General features: G+C 43.2%; 2 protein-coding genes across 7 annotated transcripts; both read left to right on the top strand.

The window, feature by feature from the left end:
- Positions 1-2,531: 2,531 nt before the first annotated feature.
- Positions 2,532-8,307, top strand: rfc4 (replication factor C (activator 1) 4). The gene is made up of 11 exons (XM_030372762.1): positions 2,532-2,762; positions 3,110-3,237; positions 3,623-3,701; positions 3,830-3,909; positions 4,326-4,445; positions 4,668-4,811; positions 6,068-6,188; positions 6,396-6,521; positions 6,939-7,019; positions 7,370-7,483; positions 7,676-8,307. Exons 2-11 carry the CDS (start codon positions 3,122-3,124, stop codon positions 7,766-7,768), a joined length of 1,074 nt encoding a protein of 357 aa, XP_030228622.1. The 5' UTR covers positions 2,532-2,762; positions 3,110-3,121; the 3' UTR covers positions 7,769-8,307.
- A 282-nt stretch (positions 8,308-8,589) lies between these two features.
- cherp (calcium homeostasis endoplasmic reticulum protein) lies at positions 8,590-21,591 on the top strand. Of its 6 annotated transcripts, none has more exons than XM_030372761.1 (20): positions 8,590-8,806; positions 9,861-10,034; positions 11,100-11,138; positions 12,289-12,455; positions 12,582-12,719; positions 12,927-13,078; positions 13,337-13,448; positions 13,837-13,926; positions 14,450-14,660; positions 15,233-15,393; positions 16,114-16,374; positions 16,768-17,005; positions 17,536-17,870; positions 18,159-18,292; positions 19,064-19,150; positions 19,432-19,596; positions 19,701-19,817; positions 20,398-20,501; positions 21,123-21,308; positions 21,397-21,591. In XM_030372761.1, exons 1-20 carry the CDS (start codon positions 8,782-8,784, stop codon positions 21,432-21,434), a joined length of 2,934 nt encoding a protein of 977 aa, XP_030228621.1. In that variant the 5' UTR covers positions 8,590-8,781; the 3' UTR covers positions 21,435-21,591. The 6 variants fall into 6 exon arrangements, with proteins under 6 accessions (XP_030228621.1, XP_030228617.1, XP_030228620.1 ...); XM_030372757.1 differs by having other exon boundaries at positions 19,360-19,596; XM_030372760.1 differs by having other exon boundaries at positions 14,450-14,681.
- Positions 21,592-22,636: the final 1,045 nt, after the last annotated feature.

The raw sequence follows: 22,636 nt of genomic DNA, 5'->3' as shown, positions 1-22,636 counted from the left end.
CTCTCTCTCTCTCTCTCCCTCTCTCTCTCTCTCTCTCTCTCTCTCTCTCTCTCCCACACGGGCTCCCTCTCTCTCCAACACGGGCTCCCTCTCTCTCCCACACGGGCTCCCTCTCTCTCCAACACGAGCTCCCTCTCTCTCTACCACGCCTCCTCGCTCTTTTCCCCTTACCTCGTCGTTCTCCCCACCTCAAGTCCCTCTCCCCTCCCGCGCGTGTCTACTGAACTCTACTGTAACATTTATTTTTTTGTAATGCTCTCTTCCTCTTTTGCTCTCAGCTTCTCTCTCTCTCTCTCTCTCTCTCTCTCTCTCTCTCTCTCTCTCTCTCTCTCTCTCTCTCTCTCTCTCTCTCTCTCTCTCTTGGCAGGTTTTCTCAGGTTACAGTTTTACCACATATATGTGGTAGAAAAATATACTTATAACTGCTAATTATAGATCTTTCTTCCTTTTTGCATCCTGGGCATTTCTTCTTGATATTTCCCTTTGCCTTCTATTAAGACATTTCTTTTTTTTTCACTTCCTCGATTAGATGAATTCTCCTCTCAGAATGACAACATCCGTAAAGCGCCCGGTGATGCAGCCACTCCCAGGTAGGCTCACAGTCAGCCAATCAGTCAGCCAGCCATCCAGCCAGTCTGTCCATTGAGCTAAGTCACTTCTGAATGGGAGGAATTATCTCCATTAGCCCGTAAAATGTCCTTCCATAAAAAAAGTCTGAAAATATAATGGCTCAGTGAATAAAAACCCTAGTAGAAATGTTCATCCTCTTTGTGAGTATCGGTCCAGCGCATGCGTCATCGTAGGAGTGATTCCACACAGCACCAGGAAGAGAAGCCTGCCGGGGCTGGGGGTTATTGTGTTTGCACGACTGAGCTATACTGATGCTCTTGTTCATTCTGATAAAGGAGCTGAGTCACAAGGCAGGAGCGAATCAGAGGGCTTCCACACCTGCCCTTGGGAAAACAAGGAAGAAAGGGGGAGGGATGGAGAGAGAGAGAGAGAGAGAGAGAGAGAGAGAGAGAGAGAGAGAGAGAGAGAGAGAGAGAGAGAGAGAGAGAGAGAGAGAGAGAGAGAGAGAGAGAGAGAGAGAGAGAGAGAGAGAGAGAGAGATGGAAAGGGGGAGGGGAGTGCTAATGAGTAAAATAATATGGTGCCTGGAGCCAGACATTAACTGGAATGGACTGAGGAGGGCATAGCCAGAGGTATTGACTGGTTATATGGTATATGTATCTGGTTAGTCATTGTCGTGGCAATTTCTTTATGAGATATTGCCTCTAGCACAAATGAGACTTCTAAAGGCTGAAAGAAAAAAACCACAATCGAATGCAATAGTTGTAGACCATTAACCTATTTTAGTTTATGCATACACTAGTCTCATAGCAGAGTGAGCCCAGAATACAGGTTCACAAAGCTATTTAAACAGCTTCATCCCCTCCCCACAATGCAATTGTCAATGATCAAATCAGGGAAATGTTAACCTAAAGGACAGAGTTGCCTGTGTTCTCAAAAAGTCAAAGAATGCATAAGGGGATCCCTGCTACCTTGTGACCGGTTTAACCCTAGGCACAAATGTTATCGTTAGATAAAACTCAGAACAGGAAGGTTGGCTATGAAAGGAATAAATCTTAAATGATTAAAAGTAACCAACAACCAACAGTCTCAATAAAAATAGAGACATATAGTGTAACGTTTGTACAGCTACCACAAGAAGTGGTAGCTGTATACAATTGTAATAACTAGTGCGACTCAGATAATGTAGTATCATTATGCTGTAGGCCTATATTACCAATCCAACTGGAATTAATATTTATTGAATGTAAAAAACTGTTGTCACACATCCTTATGATGGATGCAAATATAATAACCCATATCATTTCATCAAAGTGTAAAATAATTAACGCTAAATTATCCGAATGTTTATGGTTTTAGCGATTTTAACAGATTGTAACTGCGATTGTAATTGTCAGTCGAAACCGCGAGAGCGCAAAACAAACCACACCTGCTTCCGTTTCACAGTGACATCCTTCTCGACTCATTCAGTCCTTCACAAGTCATCTCTCATCTCTTGCTCTCGCTACCACTTTTCCATGTTTTGGTGAAAGCTGATTTGCGAACCACGGGGCATTATCATCTGTCTACGCCCAATACCCTCGGGACCACTGCCTGTGAGAAGACCCATTAGCAGCAGCCATCTGCGTCTTGCCCATCCCTCACAGAGTTACTTATCTCCTCTCTGCCAACCTATTCATGTCCTGCCGAACGCTGCTAGACAACAGGAAATGAGGGATATATATCAATGACTCATTGATAATGTTTTTTTGTGTAGCCCATTATCGGTCTCTCTGTAGATTATACAGAGAGACCTAGGCTTACTTGTTAATTTTGCTATGTTTTATAGACCCACAAATCGGTGAACTCGCGCTTTAACAAACGTTTCACTTATTCAAACGAAAAACAAGATGTGTACAAGATACGTACAAGATGTATACAAAGCGATACAATAACGATACGGAGGCGAGAGACAGCCTCAGCACCGGCGGCTTGTGATTGGACGCAACATAAAATCGTCAGCGGAAGTGATCTTGTTCAGGGCGGGAAATTCTAGCATTACCATTACACATGTCAACACAAGTACCCGCCTAGACAGCGGTACTTATACTATACACAGCGATAGGTTATCGGACAGGTTACTTGCACACAAACTACTCTAACGTTAACGTTTATTGGATTATTGTAGTTCTTCACAACACCCGAGGTTTAAGGTAAGATATATCCGAAACACCCCTTCGAACAGTAGGTTCATGTAGCTAGCTTGTCAGCGAATCTGACTGCTCGGATAATTTGTAACCTTTTCAATAAATCGAGTTAAAAACAATACGGACATGAAACTGATTTAGATTTCGCCTCTGTTTGTGTCCTACTAGAATCCAGTGTTCTAATCTATCGGTTGCTTTGTAAACCACTTCGTAACTTCAACACTTTGAAATAGTATTAAAGATACATTTACATTATATTATTTATATATATATTTATCCTGCAATGATGCAACATATAACCCGCCCATTGTAATATAATAAGTGGTCTCATGGAATGTGCCTGTGTCGGACAGACAGGGGGAGCCATGCAGGCCTTTTTGAAAGGTACGTCTGTCCAATCTAGCAAACTCCAGAAGGACAAGGGAGCCCCGGGTACCAGCACAGAGAAGAGAGTCCGACCTGTCCCTTGGGTCGAGAAATAGTAAGTGCCAACAGCAAAGATGTATATTTATGTTTTCTGAGCTCAATTTTATGATTTTATTTTATTGTCGTGTGTTTTATTGTAGGTAGTTAATAAGTCTGTCGGAGTAAAATATAGGCCATAGCTTGTTATTATTTGTTTCATTAAAATTAATTTATATCATCGAGTTGAATGGAACTGTGCACATATGCTGACATTTTTGTTTTGCAAAAAAGCAACCTTTTTTACTGAAACATCCAGTAACAAACTGAGCCAGTGAGAAATTGTAACTGAAGACTGGAAAAAAAATACCTCTGCAAAAACTCAAACTGCACCCCTTCATGCACCTGCTCTAAATAATGAAGATCTGCCTTTTCTGACCTCATTTCCTACCATGACTTCACAGCAGGCCAAAGTGTGTGGATGAAGTTGCTTTTCAAGACGAGGTGGTAGCAGTATTGAAGAAATCTTTGGAAGGGGCAGATGTGAGTATATTCCAGTGCTTACATGCACATTTACACATGTTTGCAGCTGGTTCACAACAGATACTGTCTAGTTAATGCGATGGGAGTTGAGGAATGTCACTAAACGTGTGTGATAATTTTTTCTCCAGCTACCCAACTTGCTATTCTATGGTCCTCCTGGAACAGGAAAGACCTCGACCATCCTCGCAGCATCCAGGGAACTCTTTGGGTGAGATTGCCAAAGTTTTGGCTAGAGGGGATAAGACCACCCCAGCAGTTGATGACCCATTTCTTTGGTGAATGTGTCCCAAATATCTGTGTTTATTATGATACCGCAAATAATGTTAATAGCTCAAAAAAATAACTGAAACCTTAGCAGCCCTGGGCATAGAGAAACATAATCACGTCCATTATCAGTGTGCTGTCGGACTATTGGCATCCATTCATTACTCAAGGTTTACACTGTGTCTTCTGTTATTGTTATGATCTTAAAACGAGGACAGAACTTGGTAATCTCTCCTTGAGTTTATACAAATAAAGTATTGATGATATGCATTTACATTTGCAAATCAATAGTTAGGGCCTACTTAAGTATGAATCTCTGTGTCCCTTCCCTAACCATTTTTTCCCTTTTTTGTTTTGTAGTCCCCAGCTGTACAAACAGAGGGTGTTGGAGCTGAATGCCTCAGATGAGCGTGGCATCCAGGTGGTCCGCCACAAGGTCAAGAACTTTGCACAGCTCACCGTGGCTGGAACACGCACAGAGTAAGAAGGTTTACACTCAAGCACCAGCTGATCTGTACCAGTGGATGTAGAGGCATAATTTTTCTATAATTGAGTGCCACTGTTAAATGAACGTGGTTAAGCACAAAGCTGTGAAAGACATCAAATCCTGGATTTGGAAAATGGATTCACTGTATGGCTCCTAGTGTGTGTATATTTAACTTGTGTTTATTTATGAATGTGGTGTACTGTTGTATGTTCCAGTGGAAAGAGGTGCCCTCCCTTTAAAATCATCATCCTGGACGAGGCTGACTCCATGACCGGGCCAGCCCAGGCAGCCCTGAGGAGAACCATGGAGAAGGAGTCTCGCACAACACGTTTTTGTCTCATCTGCAATTATGTCAGCAGGTACGGGTCACCAACTTTTAAGAAAATTAAAAGGCCCCTTCCATTCAGTATTGCGTCCTGGTTTCAACCTCCTGCATTCTTATTATATACAAGGTGTATTACTTTGAAAACATTACAGTTACGGTTATGATACCCCACCGTCTCTCCCACCCAACCGTGAGTCGTCTGTGTACTAGAGATGCGCGGTTGGCGGTTGCAACCGCGGACTCCGCGGTTAAACCGCGGATCGGGCGGGTGACGTGACAAAAAATAATATTTTAATTAAATTCGGGCGGTTGGCGGTTAAACCAACGAAATTCAAAAATATATACACATTGTTAAATGTCGTTACCTACTTCCAAGCACATTTTGAAATAATCCAATTCTCATCAGGCAGTAAATTGGCCTCTCTGTCTCTATCTCACACACACACACACACACACACACACACACACACACACACACACACACACACACACACACGTGTTTCGTATAAGTTATATTTTAAAACAGCCATTGTAGCCTACCAATCGTGGAATATGGAATTTCTAAGAGATGATGGAGTGATTTGACTCGGAAGTGACAACAGGCATTGGCAGCGCGAGATGTGCAGAACAAGTTAAACTTCTAGCTCAGTAACATCAACACCTAAGAAAGAAGGTAAGAAAAATAGTCGGAAAACTTTGATTTGCAAGGCAGGCGGCAAGTGTTGGGCTTGTTACAGTAGCCTATATAGCCTTCAATGCGGTGAAATTTCGGAATTAATAGGCTCGAGTCGGCGTTTCCTTAAAAGGCTATCTTTCATTTTGCAAAAAAAACAACACAGTAGGCTATATTACCATATTAAAATGGTTTACCAAATTGCGTTTTATTACAATGATAAAAAAGTGTAGGCCTACTAGCCTATGGTAAGGTCAGGTTTGCCGATGTGCTTGGCTATTTTTAAGTTTCTCCCTGTGCATCGATCGGAGACAGACGTCACTTCACTGATAATATTCTGGGGATAGGCTACAACATAGCCAATAGGCTTTCATACTAGGGACTTTATCCTTTAAATATCTTTGCGGCATTGGATCAGTCTCCTTTCAAGAACAGGCAAGAACTTTCTAGCCTCGCGTCAGCAGCGCATATACCTAAAAACAACAGGCGGATGGCGGGCGGGTGCGGTTTTGAAAATTGGTCAAAAAATTTGTTGCGGGCGGATCAAGCGTTTTGTGATGCGGTTGCGGATGAAATAATAGCCCATCCGCGCATCTCTACTGTGTACTTCCCCGCAGGATCATCGAGCCGCTGACCTCCAGGTGTTCCAAGTTCCGCTTCAAGCCCCTTGCCAATTGGATCCAAGAGGAGCGGTTGCTGGAAATCTGTTCAAAGGAGAACCTGAAGTACTCCAAAGAGGTAGCGTTTAATTGGTTCCACATATACAGGGATTGATAGGTTAGGGATGGGTCCTGTCTGATTCTGATGATCCAATACAGGGCACGTATTTCTGAGATTATATTCAATTGGTGATTTATATTGAACCTTGGATTATAAAATGAGCCTGTCTGCTCATTTTATCGTTGCTAAATGAGCAGATGCTTCTATCCCTCTCTCTCTCTCTAGGGTATAGCAGCGTTGGTGAAGGTGTCGGAGGGGGACTTGCGTAAGGCCATCACATTCCTCCAGAGCGCAGCACGCCTCGTCGTAGACCAGGAAATCACAGAGAAGACCATTGTGGAGATCGCCGGAGTGAGTCCTCCCTCTCTAGCTCCTTCTCCCTCTGTAGCTGCTCCAGTCATCTTCAATTGTCACTTGACTTCAATCATTTTGTAATAATAATGGATCCCTTTGCCGGACCACACAGGCTTCGCACATGATAAGCGAATATTAAACTGAAGTTTCTTTCAAATATTTTATTTTCGCTTTTTTCAAATTTCCTTTTCACTCTCATCTATTTCTTCATAATTGAGGTTTGCACGTTTTAAAAGGTTGGGAATGCTACTGGTATTCTGGTTTATAGGAAAGCTTGTCTTGTTGGGGCTGGTTACTTTCATAATTCGATTGGTTATGTTAAGTGTGGCTACTTCTTTAACCTCTTTATACATGAGCTCTCGGTCTCACTGAATCTCATTGGAACTATTGTCTTATGGTTTTGTTTTGCTACAGGTAGTCCCTTCCAAAATGATTGACAACTTACTTCAAACCTGCTTCAAAGGGACTTTTGAGAAAGTTCAAATTGCCATTAAGGTAAACACTGTCTAGCCTTAAGGATGCCGTTGTTTTGAAAAAGCACAGATACATTGATGGTTGCCGATTTAAAGGTTATAATGTTAAATGTCAATAAAATATATTTCATTTATAAAATAGGTTTTTGAAGAGAAGGTTGCCGGGTCGTTAGACCTTGGTCTTGTTTTGGAGCTGAAGCCCCGAAGTAAAGCTGTACTTTTCCCATTTACTTACTTACTGAACGTCTACGATTACCCTTAGCCATAAAGTACATTGGTGGGACAATAGACACTCTTTGCGTAACCCTTCCTTAGCCATTCCACAAACCTCTTTTGATAATTAATGTGTAACCCTGAAGGTTTGTTTTTCAGGACATGGTGGATGAAGGCTATGCAGCCACACAGATCCTGATCCAGCTCCACGAGAGCATCATTGAACAGGACCTAAATGACAAGAAAAAGTCAGCCATCACAGAGAAGATGGCGGTGTGTACGACACTGTCGTTCTAATAAGAATTTATTCAGATCGGTGTAATTTAATTAAAAATTGTGTGTGTGTTTGATCAGTTTAAGAAGGCTGCACACTATACTTTGTCAACTGGATTTGAAAGTATTTATTGTTGTGACAGGCTTTTGAGCTAATTGAACATGCGTCTATTTCTTTCTTTATCCGTCCAGGTAGTGGATAAGTGCTTGGCGGATGGAGCCGACGAGTATCTCCAGCTGTTGAGCCTGTGTTCGATCATTATTGAACAGTCCTCTACCAACTGACACCTTGTATTCCGGCGGAGGCTGAGGTTCTGCCTCCAGAACAGTTCTTACAGAACACAAGCACTTGTATCTACCCTCGGCAGTACAGTTTCCAACAGTCTAGTTTATAGAGAATTCGAAGTATGAGCTTAATTGATGTGTCAAGTTTATATTTTGACTAAAGTGACCATCAAGCCGTAGCATTTTGGATTTAAAGCCACTGATTACAATGCTACACGGTAGCTGTAATCATAATTTGAGCTACTTTCGGCAATGTTTGTAAGGAAGTACCCAATGATGGCACCGAATAAAGCAGGCTAGCAATTGCTATTTATTATACTGATCTTTCTTACTCCTTTAAATAAATGTAGGACTTCTGACATCCAGTGGACATCAATATAAATCCTTGCGATTCTACCCTTACAGAGTAAGGTTATTCATTTGGTAACCTCTTCAGCATAGCATAAACAGCAATTGCAATAACCTGCTCATTTACATTCTCATTATCTTTTTATACTCTTTGTATTTTACTACTGATAAAAATTAATTTGTATATTGTTGCTTGTGTTCAGTTATTGTTTTCGTTAGACTTTAGGAACATTTCTAAATATGAGAGAATGCACAAACATCAAAATGGCTTATTAGCCCATATTCAGACATCTAGGCTCAAAGGCAAATTGATTATTTTTATTACATATTGTGAAGAACAAAGTTAGGAAATCTTACCTCGGGAAGACAGTTGAATTATGTTCTACCTAATAAAAAGAGATACTTGTCTTTAGTTATTTAATATATTTAGTGCTCCGCTTCAGAGACAATCTGTTCATACTTCTTCTCCTGGACGCGAGGGGCGCTCCACCCCAAGGTTAAGGCAGGGAAGTGTTGCTACAGTCCTGTACAGAGCTTCACTTCCGGAGCGCGTTTTGGAAAAGATGTCGTTAGAAATGCAGCAATATTTTATGTATTGGTGAACCAAAACAACTACGTAAACTTATTTTGGGACCCATTTGGTTTCAGCTGTTACGTGCATCAATATGGATATACCCACACCACCAGAAGGTAAACGGTTAGCCGTTGCTATTGCATGTTTGGTGTTAGCTTTGTACCTACATGGAGCTAGATGCTAGCTGACATGCCCACTCGACTCTAGCAGCAGCAACACTGTATAATGCCAAAGGACTATGCTCTCTTCTTTAATCAAATCAACGAAACGTTTACCAGTCACTCGCTTGCCTGTGTCTTTTGATATGCCACTTTTTAAGTATAATTCTGTTCCTATCAGCATTTGTGTTTAAGATGTTCAGTCATTGACTCCTAGCGTAAATACTGCCCCTCTTTCAGTGTAATATAATGTTTTGCAATCATCTTCCCATTCCACGTATACAAAAAAAACAATTACTAGATACGTACTTTAGACTAGAAGTGGCTAAATATAAGGGTATGTTACGTATTGTTTTCAAATGTTTTATCTTTTTCAGTCTATTAGTTATGTTGCATCAATAACCAGACATAAGACAACAATATTTAGTTCTCCAGCTTCTTATTTATTATGTTTTCATTGTTGTGTTTCAAATAACCTATTTTTTCTTTATTAACGTCCAGTAATGATCCTATTGTTCTTAGTATAAAGTGAAGTTATGTAGATCCTAGGCAGTGAATCATGTAAAACACCCCACCAACAAACACTGCCAGAACTACAACATATTAAATAGATATTGAACAAGGAAAAATTTCACCAAAATCTAAACCATTTTGGTCTTCATTTAGTTTGAATGATTTGGTTATTCAGACATTATTAGTTGCAAGCTAGAACAGTATATCTGTATTAGGATTATTTCCAGTAATTGTTTTACTATATAGGACTTATTTTGAAGGTTTGCGAGATGCTCATAAATGGCTACTTGATTATGTTTCGCTGAATTCAGAATGCTTCTGCCTCTTAATTAAATCAAACACAAATCCATACAACATCTTAATTACTGGAGGAACATTAATGAGAAGGGCCTGTTTGTACAGTGGCAAAACATTTTCATATAAAAAGTGTCCAAAGTGACTTTCGGTAAACAACAAATCATTCATGAATTCTGTTTTTTGTCTTCCATGATTGACCCAGATCAAGAGCTGAAGAATGTCATCGACAAGCTGGCCCAGTTTGTTGCTCGAAATGGGCCAGAGTTTGAGAAGATGACGATGGAGAAACAGAAGGATAATCTCAAATTCTCCTTTCTGTTTGGAGGGGAATACTTCAGCTACTACAAGTGCAAGCTTGCTATGGAGCATCAGCAGCGTATGTAGTTTTTCCAGAGAGATAAAAAAGATCATCGTGCTGTTAAAAAAACATAATTTCCAGCCAATTCACAAAAATATATTCCAGTACACTAAAGAATGCTGCTCTTCTTGAGCTAATTTTTTTGATTTTGTTTAAATTGAGTAATGTGTGCACCAAATGGCTTTGCTTATTTAATAGTGAGGCCTAAGTGTGTCATCAATGTACAAATAGAGATTTATATTTTCATACTGGATTAAATGTGACAGGTTTGAAACACACAGTGCAGCATTCCAATCAAACCCATGTCAAGTATTGTCGGAATATCGTTTTGTGAGTTAGGTTTCTGAACTGTTTGTTATTATGGCTATTTACGGTAGTTCACACAGCAGAAAAGAGGAGCAGAAGATATGCACTGGATCAGTAGAAATGTCTGTTCTAACTTGCTAAATTTGTCCAACAGGTTTCACCAGTGAGGTTACATTACACTTTAAGTGTGTAATGTCCTTATTAGCATGTTTTTATTGCTGACCGGGCAAAAAACGTGTTAGTGTTATCAGTTGTGTTATTAATGGTGTGTTAATCCTGTGAGGGGACTCGCCTATCTGAGTAGCCTGTCTGCTACTGCTACATGACACGAGATTTCCTGTGTATTCAGATATTATGTCCAGTTAATGTATCAATCACTGCTTTTGCTAGCTAGACACCTAAAAAATAAAGATTTTTTTACAGGTGCAAATGGAGAATCCAATTTGACGGAGAAAAAAAAGGAACTGATTTTGACCATTGTAATGCATAGTGGTGTTAAAGGGATGGCCAAAGTAATCAATATACACCCTAAACTTGAGTTTAGTGTCTGAAAGGATACAATACAGTCACAGTATTCAACAGATCCTCTTCTGACCAAGCTCATTTCATCTTCTGCCTCAAAGCAGACTGAAATACAACTAGCCTAGTGAATTATTTAGGTCCCTTATCTATCTGGATTTTTCCATTTATCAATCACAGCACTGGATGCAGTGCACTGGTCAAAATCAAGGAGTTCTTTTGTGCAAATTACATTAAAGTTTGCTTCTCTCCACATAGATCCCTCTACCCACGATGGTGAGGAGTATAAATGTGAAGGTATTTATCGGGAACCAAGTTTTTTTGTTTGCCTCCGATGAACAAATTGAAATGCTAATTTTCTGCTGGTTATTAACACAATCACGCTTTTTTGTGTTTCCGTTGCATTTTCCGTTCTGCCATTGCTGACATTTGATTACATTTATATATTCTTAGTTTTATTTACAAAAGCCAACTCTGAACATATTTTTTGATTGTTGTAAAGAAATATGGGGGCTTTCCTTTCAGCTTTTTAAAACAAATACATGTTGACCATGCCTGAATGCCGTTTCATAATGCAAGGGATTGAGTGTCATCTTGTTTCTGCTTGGGATTAAGTCTTGCTTGATGAGGGCTGCATTATTCATCATCCGAAGTTTATGCACATTTTACATTTTCACGTGTCCAAAGGTTCCACATAGTCAAAAAATAATGAATATGGAATGAATCAAGGTCTTGTCAAGTCAAGTATCGACATCATGTTAATTATGCAACTCTTTTGAGGTACACCGGTCTAATACCCTTGCTTCACCCTTTTTTTCTTATAGTTTTGCTGGTTTTACTAGAGGTGCCAATTTGTGGTTTTTCAACATTCTCTCTTTCTTGCATTTTGCAGAGGGGACAAGATGGGGACATACTGCTCGTGTTTTAAGACTAAATACACTTAAGATTTTCTTTGTTCAGCCTGCTCTGCACCTGGAGACTTGTCATTGGTTTAATGAATGTGGCCGCTTGACCTCACCAATGACCTTATTTAGAGCAACTAACATTGTTTTACTGTTGAGTGAACATGCTTCTTTTGTAGCATCCATATTGACACTTAATTCTAATGATCACACGTGACCCAATGTTTATTTTGACAAAGTATGCTGCTGCCTAAAGTAAATATTTACTATGCATAATACTATTTATCAATCAGTTTTTAATTCCATATACGGTGGTTTTATTATACTATGCCAATAGTTTAAAGGTGCGTTACCTTATGGTTTACCCAATGTGAACTCTAGCAGATGGTTTTGCACCCTGATTGATGCAAACGTGTCAAGTTGGTCTAGCGTAAAGTAACTCTTTAAATATGACGCATGAGAATGCAGGGCTCAATAGATGGACATTCTTCCCGACATTATTGCCTCAATCCCCCACTCTCCTCTTTTGCTGGCTTGTTTTGCAGACCTATACAACCCAGGAGCCAAGGACGTCATTGATGTCCCTCCACCAATGCCCATCATTGCCCCGCCCCCGATCCTAGCTCCGCCCACGCCCGTTCTTGAGGAGCTTATCCAGCAGAGCCAGTGGAACCTTCAGCAGCAGGAGCAGCACCTACTCACACTCCGTCAGGTACACCCATTGAAGCTTTGTCAAGACTGTGAGCGTATGGTCACATGAACACAATGAATGTATAATCCATAAAGAGGCGTCTGTGTTTGACACTCTATGGTCGGTTGACCCCCTGGTCCCCACCAGGAGCAAGTGTCGGCAGCCATTGCCCTTGCGGTGGAGCAGCAGACCCAGAAGCTGCTGATGGAGACCCAGCTTGATGTCACCGAATTTGACAACCTGCTGCAGCCCATCATCGACACCTGCACCAAAGATGCCATCTCGGTTAGTGCCACGCTTAACAGTTCCGGTTCTGTTGTCGAGGATTCGTGTCACCATGAAAGCCTTTGGGTAGTGGGAAGGGAGACATGCAGCCAATTGAACACACATGTTTAGACACACCTCTAGACGGACAGGGGGCAGTGCAGCACCAACTCTTTGCAGGTGGGTGTCTATCTTGAAGCCTTATGCCTCTGTTTGTTCTGCGTTCAGGCTGGTAAGAACTGGATGTTCACCAATGCCAAGGGCCCACTACACTGCGACCTGATGACCTCACACCTCCGCAACCGCATCACCGCAGACTCTGCCCACTTCGAGCTCCGCCTGCATCTCATCTATCTGACCAATGACGTCCTCCATCACTGGTAAATACAGATATATAAAATACACTACGGCAGCATAAACTGCTTCAATATTAGGAGGCCAAAAGATGATGCCTTCTTTTAAAACGTATTATGTATTATGTTGACATTTGAATAAGGAGTAATCCAAATCACTTTTCTGTTACCCATCTCATCATTGTCCATCATTGTAAATTTGTTTTAAGGTTTGCTTTAAATCATACAGAAAAAAAAAGACATAAAACATGATCTTGTACTTTGTAATCCCATTGTGTCGTCCAGCCAGCGGAAGCAGCAGCGTGACTTGCTTGCGGCGCTGCAGAAGGTGGTGGTGCCCATTTACTGCACTAGCTTCCTGGCTGTGGAAGAGGACAAGCAGCAGAAGATCACCAGGGTAACACATTTGTAGTCATTTTTGTTACACTCCCCCGGTTGTGCCACAATGTGTGACCTGAGGCATTCTTTGATGTTGTGGTATATTGTATGGATATTTACAACATGAATTCCCCAATCTGCATCAATCAGAAATTATCTTAGGATGCAATTGTAATATATTAATTATTATTCTGTATTAATATTATATATATATATAAAACATATTTCCAATATGATCCGTTGAAGTTCTTTGTTGCAATAGGCAGGATGAAAATGGGTTACATATCCTGATTGAAATGGTTCCTTTTATAATAATTTATTTTCCTCTTTTATAACTGTGTCCTGCTCACACTTTCTTATGTGTCCAATTCCCTCCTCCAACCCTCGGTGCCTATCTCTCTGTTCAGTTGTTGCAACTGTGGGAGAAGAATGGCTACTTCGATGACGTGACAATTCAACAGCTGAAGAGCCCAGCACTAGGCCTTGGACAGTACCAGGTGAGAGCATAAGGACCAGAGCAGAAGCTGATTGGCCGTAGATCATCTAGGGTTATAGATAATCGGTTGTACATTCTCCAGAGACGTAGCTGATTGGTTGATCATTCTCCAAAGCAGAAGCAGATTGGCTGTAATTATTTAGAGCGGCAAGCAATTGACTGAAGATTTACAGAGCAGTACCTGATCATTCTTCAAAGCAGTTGTTTCATGATATCAAATTTTCAGATTCGTGGCTGATCTAGTATTTCATTCTCCAGAACATCTACGTAGCGCTCCACAAAGCGTGACAAAAACACTTTAATGCATTCATTACCCTATCCATATGTACTAATATATTTATTTGTTATATCATACAAAGGAAATACAATTCTAGTACCGTATCAATTCAAGCTTACAGCATTCTTAAACTGCTGTACAGTACAGTACATCACTGATGCGCTGCTGCACTGCGGCCTCTTCCAACACAACCTGCCCGACCGTACAACCTCACCCGCATCCCTGCCTCTGCTCTCGCCTCCTCCAGGCGTCCCTGATCACGGAGTACGCCGCGGCGGTGCAGCCGGTCCAGCTGGCCTTCCAGCAGCAGATCCAGGCGCTGAAGGCGCAGCACGAGGAGTACGTGTCCAGCGTGAAGCAGCAGGCCGCGGCGGCCTCCGCCCAGCTGCCCGGCCCCCCGGGTCAGCCTCCCGCCCCGGGCGATGGCGAGCAGGCTCTGCCCATGACCGCGCAGGCCGGTGAGAATGCACGCCAGAATGGTAACTCGACCATAGTATTTCTGTGTTGTTGACTCTCTGTAGCAATGTGCATGCTACACGCCACCCATGTGGCTGCCACACTCCCCCTAGGTGGCTTTTCTGGGCTCCTCCATATACAGGAAATAGCCTGGTGATGTTGAAGCCGGTTTATTGTATGTTGGTGGTACAGGAGGATGATACATGGTCTGGTGCGCCATGTTGCCATGCAGGAGATCTTTCTCGGAGTGTGTGTGGTGATGGCTGGTTTAAACGGGTCAATACTGACTAGTCAATGTGCAACAGGTGGTGCAGCCTCTTCCTAGCCTCAGAGTCCAATCAGACTCAACTAGGGGAGGCTGCTTAAACTTCCATCATCCACACACACTCCCTCAAAATAGAAAACGTTGCATCAGGACAATGCTTTGATTTTCTGAAATCCCCCCCTAAATCTCTGCTGCACTCACACATTGCCTCTGCCTCACCTTTTCCTTTTCCCAAATCTCCAACCCCCCCACCAACCGCACATTGATTTCGATATGTGTGGCCTTCCCTCTTCTGTTGTGCGGGTGCAGGTGACGGGAAAGGCCCCAGCGCCGCCCTTCCTCCAGGGGACTATGAGGGGCCATCTAGGCCCTCCGACCCCGGCAACCCTTCAGGACCTACTGACATTTCCTCTTCCAAGCCCGGCTGGTTCGACCCCCAGCACTTGGGCCAATGGAACCCCAAGCAGCCGGTAAGAGGCCACACAATGCATAGGAACACAGGGATTGAATGATAATGTTACTGTTAAAGGTCCCGTGACATGCCACCAGTTGTGGTGGGATTAGCCGTTACAAGCCGTTTTGGAAATCTGGCCCTTATGACATCACAGGTGGGCTTGTCCACCTAGATGTGTGCTGGATAGATCTGTCTACCAGCCTACCCAGCCGACTGTAGCAAACGTTGCTCATCTATCCGTCACACATCTAGGTGGACACTATGGGTGCAACGGATCACAAAACTCACGGTTCAGATCGTGTCACCGTTTTTGAGTCACGGGTCGGATCACGACAACAAAAAAGATAACAAGACAAACGTGACTTTAAATAAATCCTCAAATGTGTAAAAACCAAATAAAGTGAAAAATTACATCCGTTGCACCACTAGTGGACATGCCCACCTGTGATGTCATAAGGGGCAGATTTCCAAAACGGCTTGTAACAGCTAATCACACCACACCTGGTGGCATTTTGCATTGGAAAACCCTTAGTAAACATTTGCGTTATTTCCGAGTAAAATGTACAAAGTTGGTAAACGGGAGATATTCTCTGTAAAATACGAGGGGTCTGCTACTTCCATCACCCACCCACCTTCTCAGATGGAACCCGATATTGCCGTTTATTTTCATCCTGATAAACCGGGGGTTTAATGTACCCTCATATTGACTTTCATTTACACATCCTGTCTCTGCCAGCCCCCCTTTGACCCCAACCAGCCCCCACCCCCATGCCCCCCCTGGAGCGGCCACGACGGCATGTGGAACGAGGGGAGGGACCAGGGCTCATGGAGCGGAGGCCCTCCCAGGGAAAGCGGGCCGTGGAGCGGGCCCGGCGGCTCGGACCAGGGCCCCCCCTCGTGGAACTCCCAGTATGACCAGCAGCCGCCGTGGGGCAACCAGCAAGACCAGCCCCCGCCCTGGGGCCAGAGGGAGCCACCGTTCCCCCCCCGCATGCAGGCATGTCCTCGCCCGCTTCCCTTCATCTTCAGTGCATTGGGATCCAGATAGGAAGTAGTGGCTTCATAATAATGGATTGTATTTGTGTACATTAATAAGACCGGAAGCCATGCCATGTTATTCTACTGGTACCACCTATGCCATTTAGGTACATAACATAAAAATGGAAGACTATAGTGGTTCCATTCAGGATGAACTACTGCATGACACATGCTGCCTGTATGAGCTCAGCTTAAAGATGGTGCAGCAATCTATGATCCCAAACACAACATTTGTACCAAGACTTGAAATACTCCTTACTACAATTGAATTGACCTGTCCTAATTAATAATTAATGATTGAGGTACCTATCATCTGTCTTTGTGTCATTCTCTTATCTGTCCCGCTCCACAGAGACCCCCGCACTTCAGAGGGCCCTTCCCCCCCCACCAGCAGCCCCCTCCCTTCAACCAACCCCCCCCGCCCCACCACGGCTTCGGCCGCTTCCCGCCCCGCTTCATGCAGGACGACTTCCCCCCGAGGCACCACTTCGACCGGCCGCCGTACCCCCCGCACCACTTTGACTACCCCCAGGGAGACTACCCGCAGGGGGACTACCCCCAGGGAGACTACCCCGGAGCGGAGCACCCAGGTGCACACTTTATTCACCGCACCCTTTACCCTCCCATGTCATCATGAAATGACCCCATGGGATTAATACAGCGCCGTTCTATCTGGTTATAGTAATGATGACCGTATGTCGTGCATTCAAGACGTAATCCTCGTGATCCCTGACCCCTGACCCCTGCATGACTTAGGAGTTCCTAGAAGACAATGCAATGTCAATAATCATAATAATTCTGATTAAAGCAGACCATTCGACATGACCCCAAATAAGAGGAATATAAGCAAATGATTCTCATTTTACATCAGCCCAGCCCAATGAAGTTAATTTGAACCAACCTAATCATTATATTTGAGCCTTTTATCGATTTGAAACACTTTTTATGACTGCGTACTTCCCAAAATATTATACAGAGCAGAAGTTACTGAAACACATTTTATGGGGCAGTATGAATATCATAGTTATTATTTGTTAATTATTTGCATCCTTTCATGGTTGTATATTTGAACCAAAACGACCAGCCCTAATATCTCCCTCGTCCCTTCTCCCTCCCCCAGACATGGGTCCCCCACCCCACCACCACTCCAATCAGAGGCTCCCTCCCCCGGGTATGGGCGCAGATCACCCCCCCTGGGGGGCCAACCAGCACCAAGACTTTGGCCCACCGCCCCACGGCTTCAACGGACAGTCACCCCACATGCGCCACCGGCAGCAGCAGCAGCAGCAGCAGCAGCAGCAGCCACCACAACAGCAGCAGCAGCAGCAGCAGCAGCAGCAACAGCAGCCGCCGCCACAGCAGCAAGCCCCCCAGCCAGCCCAAGACGACCCCAGTCTGGTCCCCAATGTCCCCTACTTTGACCTGCCGGCTGGACTCATGGCTCCACTTGTTAAGGTATGACATTACCCCTTTAGCTTAGCGTTAACAAAGGTGCTAGAACATGGGTTTGGATACATATTTGACAGATGAGTTGGCAAGAGGTAAGAGCTCTAAATGCTCACACAATTGCATTCACGCCCCAGCAACGCAACCCGGTGGGTTTCTGTGCAGAACCCGACCACGTTACACCCACGTTGAGTGTGGCAAATCGACAATTGGTGAATTGATAATCAGGGAAGTGTGCATGACCAGGCATTGGCAGGCTACAGCTAAGCTTACAACGTTCTCTTTCTCTTGGTCCAGCTGGAAGACAACGACTATAAGGCCCTGGACCCCAAAGACATCCGGTTGCCCCCTCCAATGCCTCCAAGCGACAGACTGCTGGCCGCCGTGGAGGCCTTCTACAGCCCCCCGTCCCACGACAGGCCCCGCAACAGGTAGAAACACAGGCCTCGTCCCTTGTATCCAGGCCCACGTTTGGGAGATGAATTTGTTGTTAGCTCATCGGTGGGTATAAGTGCCGAAAACGAAGACTGATCATTTATGAGTGCATCTGCCTGAGGTGTCAATGGCGCGACCACTTTCTGCACGAACCCTCCATTTCACACATCCCCGAGTAGTGTAACGCCGTGTTCATACCAAAAGTGACGCACATTTGCCAGCCGTGGCTGAGATAACATTGAATTGCGACTCAATACGGAGAACCCAACGCAGTCGTGTCTGCGTTAATACCGTGAATTTTACGTCTACTCCTGAAGCTGTGTCTGGATGGACGCTTTTGTGATTCATTCCGGACTACGGGACGTGAGGGATGCTGAGAGAGGTTCAACACTGACAGGCTTTCATGACAACGCTTCACTCGAATTTGGTGTTGAGGTGCAAATATTTCAACTCGCTCCTGTGGTTCGCTTCCCACCGTTCACAACGGCGGCAATTTCTGCTGAGAAATTTGCATCTATTCGCCGATTTTGCCTTCCAGATGGACCTACAAAACTAATGCAGATGCTATCTTAGTCAGTTAGGGGCAGAATATCCCTGAGTGAATTGCGAATTTATTTGCAGGTAATGTGCAGAGCACAGATTTGATGATATTTTGGCAACACGTTGTTAAAGAAATGTATGTTATGTAACTTTTTTCGATCAATACGTTCATCAATAGAGAATCAGCCCTGATGCCCTTTTTGGGTTACTTTCTCCCCTCCAACCAGCGAGGGCTGGGAACAGAACGGCCTGTATGAGTTCTTCAGAGCCAAGATGAGAGCCCGGAGGAAGAAGGGCCAGGAGAAACGCAGCAGGTGAGCTCTCCTTCAGGCCTCTCTTCATCTGCCTCCTCTTAAAGATAAGATGATTCCACAAGGCTTTTGTTTTGCAACTTCTTTAACAATTTATGCAGTATATTACTTATCAGTTATGCATGGAATGTAAATATAAAGGGGCGATGACGAGTGGCGATTTGGTTCACATCTGTTCATACTGCTGTGAACAATACCCCCCCCCCCCCCAGCCCCAATAAAGGTCAAACAAATGCCCCAGAGTCTTCTGACGGTCACGTGACGAAATCCCGCCCTCTCCCCAGTGGACGCGTGGGCACCGGCAGCCGGTCCAGGAGTCGCTCTCGGAGCAGGGGAAGGTCCTCGTCCCACTCCAGCTCCCACTCCCGCTCCCAGTCCTCCAAGTCGTCCCGCTCCAGGTCCCGCTCGTCACACTCACGAAGCCGCTCGCGCTCATACTCGCGCTCCAGGTAACAGATAAAACGCATGCACATTCTCACTCTCTCACGCGCTCACTCCAAGCCATGTTTTTGCTGCATCAAAATAAATGATTGCTCTTAATTCCCGATTTTAGGTCTAGGAGCCAGTCCAGGTCATCCAGAAGCCGCTCTCGGTCCAGGTCGCGATCCCGCTCTCGCACGCCCACCAAGAAGCGTCCTCGCGGGGAGAAGGCCGGCAGTACCTCCCCTCCGTAAGACTACCTTACATCCCCATGGCCCTCAAAGTGGTCTCTCTTGTCTGCAACTCATTCATCCATCCCATGCAAATGACAATGCATTTGAATTAGGGCTGGGTATTGCCAGATACCTCACAGTTCAATTCAGTTCTGATTCTTTAGGTCCCGATTTGATTAGATTTCGATTCAATATTGATCCAATTGCTTCGATATCGATTCAATAATACGTGCAGATAACAATAATACCTAATATTATTTATTATTTTTGACCCCAAAATGAATCAACCATTTCATTGTGCTTTAACAACATTGTTTAGTATTGGAATAAAACATTGTATAGTATTGTTCCTGAGCTAAACTTGCAGCATAAAAGTAACGATCATAACATTGACAAATGTAAAAGTGCATGTAAATTAAGGAGTATTCGGTTCTAGATTACAATCTTGGTTTTTTATTTATTTTTTGGGGAAATAATCGATTCAAAAAAATTCTGAATCTAAATTGAATCGAGAACAAATAAATTGCAGTGCATTGATGAATCGATATTTTTAGCCAGGCCTAATTTGAATTCCTTTTTGTCTTCTCTGATCTTTAGCGCCACATCCTCCACATCTGCCGCAGCACCTGCCGCTCCTCCGATTCCGCCCGACCCCCGGCTAGGAGAGGAGAACAAGGGCCACCAGCTGCTCATGAAGATGGGTGAGTTATTCCGTCCTGTCCAGCTCCATGTCCAATAGTTTGTGTTATCAGTTTGGCGTGCAATGTTCTCTTGACTGCATTCGTAGATTTAGACTTTTTGTATTCTGATTCTGACCTTGGCATAAAGTTACCGAATGCAGAATTACCTTTACCTGGCACGGATACAAAGGGATGTGAAGAGATGTGTTTCTACTGGAAACATAATGAGTAATCTATTATAATAATTAAAATCTACTCATTAGACTTTTGCTGTATCACGGTATTATGATATACCTGAGTATTTAGAAATCCCAAAGGTGGTATTTCTCTGCTCTCTGTTCAACTTTTTTCAGAAATCGTAAATACATTTTTTATTATTTTTATTTTTATTGAGCAGGCGTATAACAAAAATAAAGAAAGGATTTGCATTTTCATTGTTCTGGAGACTAAAATAGGTTTGTTCTAAGTTTTAAAATAGTGACGGCACACCATGCATGTTCAGACATCAAACTGAAAGCAAAATTGCAGTTTCAACAGTTTTGTAGTTCATTTTCTGTTTAATTTCATGAATCACCATCTATGCTGTACTACCGATGCTGTACAGTTGACAAACCTGCATCCTTCCCCTGTTGTCCCACACAGGCTGGAGTGGCTCAGGAGGCCTGGGAGCCAAAGAGCAGGGCATCCAGGACCCGATCAAGGGGGGCGACATCAGAGACAAATGGGACCAGTACAAGGGTGTGGGGGTGTCACTGGACGACCCCTACGAGAACTACCGGAGGAACAAGAGCTACAACTTTGTGGCTCGCATGAAGGCACGGGAGGAAGGTATGAAAGATTGAGTGGTTGTGTGTCTCACTCACCGTAAGAATAATCATGGTTAAAATGCTCAAAGGATCAAATGTTCTTCTTTCAGTCAATCGGGATGCACCGGAGGCCCCCCCCGCTGAATGACATCCCACGACCAACCCAACGGATGACACCCAAACAGTTTCTCCTTTTCTTTTTTTAAAAAAAAGGTCACCAGACCAAAATTAGTTTTAGAAATAAGGTATCATTGTGATTCAAAGGTGTTGTAATAATAAACGTAGGTTGTCCTACTTGAAACGTGTCATCTTCTGATTGTATTTGCACACCTTCTTGAAGCCCCTTCTAGAATCCACAGATTTACTGTGTCGTCAGTGCGTTTCTAGAAGGTGTTTTGTATGACTGAAGCTTTGAGAAAAGCTCAACACTGACAGGCTTTCATGACACACAGCTTCACGCAAACTTGACGTTGAGGTGCGAATATTTCCACTCGCTCCTGAGGTTCTCTTCACGGCATTCACGTTGCTGGCATCACACGCTGAGAAATTTGCGTTTATTTTTGTCTTTGATTTGACTTTGTAAGCTGGGCCAATATTACTTTTTGGCCTGACTTCTTAAGTAAGGCCGACAAGATTCTTGAGTCCTACCGTACCGTTTGCAGTGGGATATTAGGTATAGAAAGTAATTATTTTGAAATTGACCTTATGTCGTGTACCAATTGATAAAGCCATATGGGTGCAGATATAGTGATGAATAATATGATATAATAGGCCAAAATATGGAATTAACTTGCATCATAAAAAGGAAAGATGTATGTACACATTTACATTGTATAAAAACAATGTAAATGGCTTTTTCATTCTCACATCTAAAATTGTATATTATAACCACAGGATCGAAGCAATGAGTTGGCCTATTTTCAATGCAGGGATGCGTTGTTCCAGGGAGTTTATAATACAGATTTATATAACATATATATACCATTCATTTGAATGACTAAGCAATGCAGAAAACCTTTCGAACCTTCTTAGACTATTGAACATTTTCTACTTAGCTGACTGTCGGATACTTACTATTTAATATTGGAGATTAATATTTGTGTGTAGTGGGGAATATAACAGTTGGACATACTAGGGATGAGATTAATATGAATACGCATAAAAAGCCTAGAAGATTTGATAACTCATTAAAAAAATTATGCAAATATGATGCATTGATATAGAAAATTACAATTATGGTTTTTAATATGGAAACTCATATTTTGTCGGAGAATATCTGAGCCTGACTCACAACTCATAGGCATCTAGTTAATTTTACTTATGTTTCAATAAACATGACAATATAAGTAT

Source organism: Gadus morhua, chromosome 12 (assembly GCF_902167405.1).
Source record: "Gadus morhua chromosome 12, gadMor3.0, whole genome shotgun sequence".
Taxonomy (NCBI): Eukaryota; Metazoa; Chordata; class Actinopteri; order Gadiformes; family Gadidae; genus Gadus; species Gadus morhua.
The sequence above is the reverse complement of the archived record's forward strand: the minus strand, read 5'-3'. Positions and strand labels throughout refer to the sequence as shown.